The 9,954-nt window shown below is 40.6% G+C and overlaps 1 protein-coding gene across 1 annotated transcript; it reads right to left on the bottom strand.

Moving 5' to 3' along the window:
• Nucleotides 1–723: 723 nt before the first annotated feature.
• Nucleotides 724–9,506, bottom strand: CUNH9orf152 (chromosome unknown C9orf152 homolog). Its single transcript, XM_019508111.1, is given in 3 exon segments — nucleotides 724–1,302; nucleotides 1,304–1,818; nucleotides 8,867–9,506. Coding segments are annotated over 3 exon segments (834 nt in total). The 5' UTR covers nucleotides 9,096–9,506; the 3' UTR covers nucleotides 724–1,212.
• Nucleotides 9,507–9,954: the final 448 nt, after the last annotated feature.

The raw sequence follows: 9,954 nt of genomic DNA, 5'->3' as shown, positions 1-9,954 counted from the left end.
TAATACTGGTGTAAGATATGCTGCTTACAGAAAACTACAACTTAAATAAGTTCTGCCTTGGGCTTTTTGAATGTCTGTATCTAGCTAATAATTTGTTTTGGAATGTGAAAATATTTTTCATTAGCATAAGGTATAAAAAAATCAGAAGGTGGGAGTAGAAAATATATGCTATGTACATCTGATGGACTCCCTGGCTAGTGCAAGATTGTTCCGTACAGTGGGTGTGTCTACACATGCAGTGGACTATGCAGTTGTTATGGCACAGTCATTTAGTACTTACTTAACCAAGTACTAAATGATTGCTTAGCAACTGGTGTTACTGCGCAGTCCTGTCGCTGCATGGTTATTTTTAGATGCTACTGCGCAGTAGCAACGGGTTTGTGCCTGGCAACACTATGGCGCCGTAGTGTCTCGTGCAGACACGCCCAATGTTCACTATTTTCTAGGGCTATCTCATTCCATGTTGAAACAGCGCAAGAAATTGTTCCTCTCCTGTGAAACTATTGTACATCTATCTGTGTGACCCTGTGCAGTTTTTGTTAGGTAGCAACATTTCCTTACTTCATTTAAAACCACATCAGTACAGTATTCCTAAATTCTTCTCGCCATAGTTAAAGAAAACACACATGCATGTTTTAAGTAAGCTGCTGGAAAAACACAAGGTAACAATGCACGATTTATGAATAGTATTTAGATATTTACTGTATTAATCCCATCAAGTACGGCAATTGAAATACTGAAGGTTTTATTCACTAATTATAAAATACACCTGACAATTTATCATAAATGACATTTGGAGGTAAACGAATAACAAAACCATGTTCTAAACCTGCGTCCTCTGTTGCTTGTTCAAACATCAATTATTACAGCTCCTTCAAATTGTTTTGTAATCTTGTTAAGATAAAATTTTATTCAGTAAATAGCAGTAGTTTGGGTGCAGAGAAAAGAAGAAATAACTGCAAACTGAACTAAATTACATAATTCTTCCTATATTTGATGAGATAAACGTGAATATGGGTATCCTAATGATGCTATAGAGATAGTTGTTATTTATTGACCAACACTCTTTATGACAGTGCTACTTATTTAACAGGCTACAATCTAAGAAACTTTACACTATAAGATCGTCATTGTGTAAAGTATTAAGTCCTTAGCAAGTGAATCAAAATGAGTTTAACATTTATTCTACTGAAATTTTACTTAAATTTCTTACTAAATCGTATATATTATGGAAATTCTGTTATGGTGAGACATATAATCCAAGCCTTCTTGCAGCTTCTGAGATCCTGGGTGTTTTTTTTTGAGGAAAAGGGTAAAAGGTTAGCTTGTTGGAAGCTGGCATACATTTTGTGGATGAAATCTGCTGATCTGTCCAAATTGCTGAAGTGACTGACTTCAAAGGAGAATTCTGGCTGATATCTGAAATGGAGGCACTATTCTCACCAGCGGGACTGCTTAACACACTTGAATTTTCCAGTTCATCAGGTAATTTTGTGGCTTGTTCATTCATTGTTTGTGATTTTTCACATGGCAGTGTGATATTTTCCTTCAGAGTCAGTCTCTCGTTGTCAAAGCTACGTGGTTTGTTCTTGCAGTGGGAAAGATCACATGGAGCTCTCTGGCAACCAGCTTGAACTAGTCGATGGATTCCTAAGTGGGTACGCCATGCTGAATTGTCTTCTATGTTGCCATTGCAAGTCAACTCCAGGCTGACGTTTCTGACAGGAAGGCATTCTTTAAATGCTTTTGTTTTCCTTTCTTTCTTATTAATTAGAACTGCATTGACCAGTGATTCTTCATGAACAGAATCATTCTCACCTGTGAAGAAAATACATATATACACATTATTACTGTGGCAGAAATTAAAGATCCAGTTTCTATGGTATAAATTCAAGCAGAGAGTTTTTTAAGGGCCAGTGGGTCTGTGGTGGTTGTTCTGCCTATTAGGAGTGCAAGTTCTGTTTTTGTCTGGGTGAAGGGATGCTTCTTATTCACCTATACAGTGCTGAATGCATAGATGTTGCTCCCTAGGTCAGTCAAATAATAAATATGATGAACAAAATACTGTGCTGAGCTATAGTCTGTATCAGCAGTAGGCAAAACAGTGGATCCAGCCAGTGGCTGGACTCCATTTCCCAGCAGCCCCTGCCTGCATGGCTGGGGCCAGTTTCCATGAAGACCCCAGCAGCAGCTGTGCTGTGATAGTGCAAGGCTGGAGTTTCCATGGATACTGGCCCCAGCAGCGCTGCCAGGGTGTGCGGCAGGGCGGGGAGCTGTTCTGGAGCTGCTGGGATTTTGTAGTGGTGACAGTATGGTTTGGAGCAAGGGCAGAGATGCACTCTGCAGTCTGCATGCTCCAGGTGGGGACACGCAGGCTGCAGATTGCGGCTCTGTCTTGGCACTGGACCATGCTGTCAGTGCTACAACGAGCCAGGGCAGAGCTGTGTCCTGCTGCCTGCACACCCTGGCCTGAAGCATGTAGGCTGCAGATCATGGCTCTGCCCTGGTTCCAGACCGTGGTATCACCCCCGCAAGATCCCAGTGGCTCTGTAGCAGCTCCCTACCCTGCTGTGCGCTCTGCCGGTGCTGCTGGGGCAAATGTCCATGGAAACGCCAGCCTTGCAGGACAGCTGCTGCTGGGGTCTCCATGGAAACTGGATCCAGCCATGTGGGCAGGGGCTGCTGGGAAATGGAGTCCACTGCCAGCTGGATCTGGACTGTGGGCTGGACTTTGCTTGCCCCTGGTCTATATAAACAAAGTTTGCCAGCTGACTTTCACAGATGAGAAAAAATTATTGGGAAGCATGGGTTCTTTTCATATGAATATAGTCACTGTTATTCCAGAAATGTAGATACTCTGTCTCTTCAGTGATTTTTGATGTATTTTATTCACAGATTAGAAATATAGTGTGTATGCATCTCATTGCCTTTTACTACATGGGATCAGATTTTTGTTAGTGCAAAACAAGATTTATTTTAACCTAACACACAGTATAGTAATGGTGATACCTAACACATAGGAAAACCTTAAGCTGGACAAGGCAGATATAGGTTAAATGTGCAGTATATTATCTAATCAAGGCAGATAGATGCTCAGCTTGGAATTCCCCCGCCATAGGCAATTTAAGGCAAAGTGTTGGCCACTTAGGGTTGCTTAAGTAGTATCCACCTGTGCTTTCATTCTGTTCCCTCACCCAAAGGGGGTGAGAGATGCAAATGCCTTCTGTAGTCACCTCATTAAGAAGTTTGCCTATATTAAAACAGAAATGTACTAAGAAAACAACATCACGACATATAATTGTAGCCTTGAGTAATGAGACGGCTAGAGCCAGTTTCTACCCTGACTTAACTCTCAGTGCCTCCACTGAACATAATTAGATTTTACAGAAGATCGGGGCAGTGTAGAATTTGACAGTGTCTTAATTCGTGGGAGACAGCCTGATCTATGGGTCTGTACAGGGGTTGAGTTTTTGTATTTGTGCCTTGTGAATATTAGTATTGCCATTTTCTTTTTGTGAGATTTATAGCTAATCTTTGATTATTAAATGTTTGTAATTAACCATTATTAAATATTTGTAAAGCACTATGTAAATATGATAAATTCTTAATGTACAAGATGTAAGGTAAATATTACTACTAAGTTAAAGGCAGCTTTAGTATCTGCAGTCATTGAATTATTAAAGACCTTTGTACTTTTAAAATGACTGGAAGCTGAGCCCTTACACTTAAAACATTTGATACTTACTAACATACAAGTAATAATTAAATATATTTTTAGTTAGTATATATCCTGATTAAAGTGGAAATTGTGAAGAATGTTGGTCTTCAATCACTACTTTGATTTACCTGCAAAGACACCTGTTGAAGTCTGGAGTCTGAGGAATATTAAAACAAATACTAGGGATAGAAAAGTACTGACTATATTTAAAAATAAAATAGTTATTTATGTGGATCACAGGGTGCTCAACCTTTCAGCCTAGGATTTAAAATCAAACTGTTGTTGCCTGAAGTGAATAGGACTCTGCCTTTAACATTTTAGTAATTGTTTTTTCTCTGGTGCAGTGGTTTTTACAATAAAAATAGAAGTGTCAGATCCACTTGTTTGACTGGAACTGTCAAACAGTAACAAAATCTGTTTCTTCCAAGACACTTATAAAAGTTCTCTCTAAGGTTGAGAGAACGCATAAAGTCCTGTTGCTTTGAAAGTTGATGTACGGTGTTACTTTAACTCAGGCTCTACAAGAGGTTATGTGCATAGAATTCACAGATGACCTTTTAAGAGAAGTCTGAAGGCTATACATACGCAATGGGCTACATCTGCAGTATATTACGTAACTCTCCCGCACTCCAAGGTAAGTCTTTTATTTATGTTGGTTAATCTCCCGACACTGCGCTGAACTCTGCTGTTAAGGTATTACTTACGCTGGCCTCATTGCAATCATGTTATATTACTTGTCCTTTTTAACTTGCACGTTTAAATAAAGGGCTGTTACTGCAAGGTCTTTATATTTTTCAAGGTTTCCAAGGAGCATGTGTTGTTTGACTTTGACAATAGCCTTAGAAACTATGAAGAAGCTCTCTGCAGGCAGGGTCCTTTTAATTGCTGTACACAGCTATATACTTTAAGTGTCCTTCCCAGTCTAGTTCCCAGAACAACAATCACTTTTCATTTCCAAGCCTATCATACACAATGAATTCACCGCCTTATTTTTCTCAAGTGGAGATTTTCAAAGCCTGCTGCCTTCCTTGTCTTCTCAGATATCAGGAAGAGACTTAAGTGTGACCACATCTGTTCTTAGTAGGGACAGAAGAAAACTATGTTCCCAAGTGCCTTCCTGAATTATTAAGCCTTCAGCCTAAAACCCAGGGGAACAGGTGCATCTTGTGTTTAAAGGTTCCCAAATTGATGGCTCTTGCAAGCAGAGGTTGGAAGCAGATGACACCCCTCTTCCAGTTCAACCAGGGGGCATGAGAAAAAGTACTCTGGTATCATGGTAGGAGCAGCAGTTTTTCATATAGGCAGAACCCAAATAGTTTGTTTATTGGTCAAAACAAAGACATTAGGCTGGGATTTTCAAAGGACTCTAAGGGCACAAGTCACATAGCTTCAGCTGAATTCCATTGGGAGCTGGGTACCTGACACCGTTTGGCTCCTTTGAAAATCTCGGGTGCCTTAAACTTCATGTGGAAACAGTTTGTTAGCCATGGAGATCAGTGACTACGTATATAATTTGCAATTAGGACAGAACACCTCATAAATCAGTTTTCTCATTTTGTACCAGTTGCAGTTTCCTGATAGGTTGAAGATAAAACTCTGTAAGGCTCTCAGCCTTTTTACACTGGAGGCATCCGTGGCACCACATTTAAAAAAACCCTGCTTGAAGAGAGGCTGAAGAGGAGGAGTAGTGGACAGGAAAGAGCCTGTGCTGCAGTGAGTGAGGAGAGGAGGAGCAGTTGGAAGAGAAGAGCCTGGATCTCTTCACTGAAGCCTGTGCTTATCTCCCCTCTCCCTGATGTGGGGAGAATCGGGACTCTATGAGAGGGACATTGCAGTATCCTACCCTAGAGGTGGTAAGGCAGACTACCTGTAGCCAAGGCCACATCTGAAAAACAATGTAGCCTTCCAGCCAAGCCCAAATAAAAGAAGTGATGCTTGCAAATTACTGCTACCTGAGAACCCAGAAGCAATTGGATGTGCAGTAGCCTCTTCACCTTGCACACCTTAAAAACGTGGAATCAAATCCTCAGTTCTGGTCAGGCCCGTGTAGCTACTTCAGATAAGAATATTAACCTCTCTGAGAGTCCCATACATTTGCCAAATGAGAAAGTTTGGTGGAACAAATTTTATATTGATCTCTATGCTTGTACAGCATCTCATAGCCTGCTAACTGATAAAGGAAAGGTTTTTTGGTGATAATCTTTTATTGGACCCACTATATAGTTGGGAGAGATGTTAGGCTGTGGGGCACAAAGTGCCCTTCCTCAACTCTAGGAGAGAAGAAGGTACAGTCTCAGCTAAATACCAAATAAAAAATGGCTGAGATTAACACTGCATGTAAATAAAAGCAGTCACTTAGAGCAGCATTTCTCAACTCATGGGTCATGACCCAAAAGTGCAAGAATATATAAAAGGGTTGCAAACAAACTTTAAAAATGGATCCTCCTTTACAGGAGAAAACATGGGCAACCATGGTTTTCCCCTTGCAAGCTGGCAGAGCTCCAGCCTGCAGAGGGCTGCTTGGGGCCCCCCATGTCCCTCACATACTCCTCCCTGCCCCACATACTTGGGTGGGGAACAGCAGGTTGGGAGTGAGGGACAGTGGGTTGGGACTGGCCATCAATGTTTACAAATGCATCCTGGGACAAAAAAGGTTGAGAACCACAGACTTGGAGGAGTGAAGGAGGGCTGCAACCCCCTGACGGGCATTTGGGCAGTCCTGAGCATAGTGGTTAGGGGACTCGGCTGGGAGTCCTGGGTTCCAGACTTTCTGGATTATTTTTGGTTTTCATTGATTGAATGACTTTCTAATATAAAAGGCATAAACAGTCCCAAGGAGAAGGACCATAATCCTATTCCTAAGTGTGTTGGCCTAACACTGGACACCAGGCTAGATTGAGGACCTCTTGTTGGCTCTTCTGGCTCCTGCACAGGGGCCCAGCTTCAAGAGGTGGGGTAGGTAGCTTGGTCCACTCTCCTCAGAGCTGGGAGATGTGAGCTTGAGTCGCTGCAGGCTAAGGCATGCCTAGAACCTGGGTCTCCTATTGTCTGGTCAAATGCTATAGCTATGAAGCTATGGGAAAGGAGAACACCGCCTCCACCTCTCTCCTCTGTGACTTTGAATGAAAGTCAGTGTGGCTGTTGCGCTTGGTACTTGGTAGTGCAGGTGTGTTTGGGTGTGCTGTATATGGACCTCCTGGGTTGGACCCCTTTGGGGTCTCAGGTGAAGATCAGGTATTACTCTTTCCTGAACCTGAATTGCAGTAGAGTTTAGGTGGGGTAAGTGCTGATTTGCTCAGATTGGGGCACTTCTCTGTGTGTGGCAGCCTATGCTTAGGCACTTAAGGAACAATTCATTCCCAAGTGGAGACAGCCCAATGGATTTGGAGCTGCTGGAGTGGTGGTATTCTGCATCACTTTTTGTGACTTATATTCTGTATTCATCCTAAGGCCCTTTAGGTGCCTAGTTTATCAGTCTGGATCTAGCTCTCACTCTGAGTGCCCTGCCCAAATTTCAACTCAGGTAATTGCTTTCCTTTTATCCAAAGTCTCTTTGGAGTTTCATCTGGATGTAAAGCTCATTTGTACTTTCTTTGCTTTGTATTGTTTCTGTAGCCCATGAAACAGGTGATGTGTTTCATGCCAGAGGTGGCTATATTTTAGTATATGTTGAAGGTATCTGTCTGTATGCGTACCATTTTCCTTTTCACATGGGTTTACAACTTGGAATTGTATTTCAGGGCCTTTGAGTGAAAGCAGATCTAGAACTGCATTTATTACCTGTCATATAATTAATTTTTTCAGCAGTTTTATAGTCAGCCAAAATCCAGAACAGTGGGAAAAATGCATAGAAAATGTGAAGAATGAAATAGGCTCAATTCTTTTCAGCACCCCCCCCCATATGCACAAAATTATTTTAGATTTAAGCCAGTGGTGAGATCAGCTATGAGATCTTTTTGAGGGTGCCACGTAATATTAGTGTTGTTAGGTGAGCAAACATGTACACGTGATTCACAAGAGAAACCCAGATTTGAAACAGGAATCCATAGTATCAAAACCATTCTCTGTTGTAGTTTTTCTGAGTTCTTTACAACAGAAGAATTGCTCTATTATGTTTTCATAGTCACAAAATGAACAAAAGTTAAAAGCTGACATTTTCTGAAGGGTGCCTGAGCCTATTCAGGGGTGCTTTGAGTCTAGAAAGGTTGAAAAGCACTGATTTAAGCACAAAGCTGGGAATTCTAAATGTATCAAATGCATTTCACTCATGCCTGAAATAAATAACAAACTCTTAAATGTAGATTAATTCTGTTCAAACGGCAATTAATTGTTTCATAAGGAAACTTAATCAAATAATTGTTGACTTCAATGGCTCTTCAGATCAACTTAGAAAGTAACTGTGAGCATAATAATATGTCATTTATAAGCATATTATAACAACAATTTAAGATATTTATGACACCAAAACCTATCAGGTGTGGCAGCTGGATGTCACATGTCTTTTGTTCTTCTGTGGGCATATATTCCAAATCATATACAAGGAAGACACCTTGAACGGGCAGCTCTGAAAGCAGCATGGTAAAGTCATCCACACTGATTCCCAGTTTAATTAACATTTAACAGAAGCCTGATTTCAGATAGACACTTGATTTTTGTTCCTGCTTGGGGTAGTCTTTTAGATCAAATTGCTTTAAGTAAACACAGTAAAAAAACAAAGTGCAAGGTACAGTATTGTTTAACCATATGGCAAGCACTCGGGAAAGCAAAGATGTAATAGAACAGCTCTATTTCAGATGTTGTTGACAAGAAACACAAAATAACTAGTATCTAAGAAAACTAAAATCTATATCCTGTCAGGAATGGTACTTAACTGACTTCAAACCTTGTCTCAAAATATGGATCCGCTGCAAACAAAAACTGTACATTGTTCTGTTAGCTCCCCTTCTAAGTTTTTAGCCTTTAGACTAATTCTCAATAAATGAATGAAGAAATGAAGGACACGTTAGTGACGTGAAGACAATCTATCCATTTTGTACTTTTCTTAAGAGCTGTGCTAGGAGTACAGAAGTATCACAGGTTAGTCAAGACTTACAGCAGTTTCCTTTATTTCTATGTTTATAAAGCTTAGTTTAAGAGTCCGAGGCATACCTGTTTTAAATACAATAATGTGTGTCTTCAGCTTTTGCTTCTGTTTTATACAGTCATACTGCTCCTCAAGTATGCTTACATCCATCTTGGTTGGCTGCCCGTCACAGTCTGAAGCCTGTTGCACTGAGGTGTGAGTCACTGTGAAAATACTGCCCATGTATTTGTAAGCCTTCACCATCCGTTCCCACAAGGAAGACAGAGTCAAGCAGAAGCAAGGCATCCCTTTCATTGTTTGCAAAGAAGAAAATCAAGTTTGTAACATCTGAAATAACCCTGATTCAAGCAGTATCTTTTTCATAAAGCACCCCTCTTCCCTGCCTGGTATGCTCAGTGTTGTAGATTGCCACTGACTTGTTTTCAGTGACATTCAGTGTGTCCTGAACTTGTGAATACAGTTTTAATAACAATAACTGTGCAGTTAGATTTAGTGTTGATTTAAGGTTGAGCATGCGAACGTTTGCCAAAAAACAGTGAAATACAAAACCTCATTGAACACAGCCAAGCGCACAAAGGGCTGGATAATACTGGTTTATGTAGCAATGTTAATTTTTAAAGGCATATTATCATATTGATCTACCAAGACCGTGGATCCGTTTGGGAAATTACACCTGCAAGATTCTTCTCATGTATTTACCACTTCATCCCTTTCTCCCAGTCTCACTGGCAGTGCTCCTTAAAGAACTTTTAAAAAGCAGAAAAGATTAAAAGTAGAAAAGAAATAAATAAGAAATGAAGAAATAAAAATGAAAGAAAAAGAGGTGAACAAATCTGTACACCTCAGTCTCCTCTGAGAATTTGTGCACCTGGGTTAGTGTAGAGTGATGTACCCATGATAGTCCAGAAATCGTGCTCCTGGGTTTGCATTATTGCAAAGAATCAGTGTAGATAAAGTATAGATAGAACTGGGAATACTAACAGTGGGGATTATGGGGTCCAGTCCTGACTCCTCCTTGTTTGATCTCTTCTGCTTTTCAGTTCTCCATCTGTAAAATGGAGGAAATTATACAGTGGATTCCTCTTATTGCAATAGCTTTGGGATATGGTGATTTGATTTTATTAACCAGCTGATTCCATTAAAAGGGGACCTG

Source organism: Gavialis gangeticus, unplaced genomic scaffold, assembly GCF_001723915.1.
Source record: "Gavialis gangeticus isolate Ggan-Ray unplaced genomic scaffold, GavGan_comp1, whole genome shotgun sequence".
In the NCBI taxonomy this organism is placed as follows: Eukaryota; Metazoa; Chordata; order Crocodylia; family Gavialidae; genus Gavialis; species Gavialis gangeticus.
Note: the sequence above shows the minus strand (reverse complement) of the source record. Positions and strands in the feature narration are given on the sequence as shown.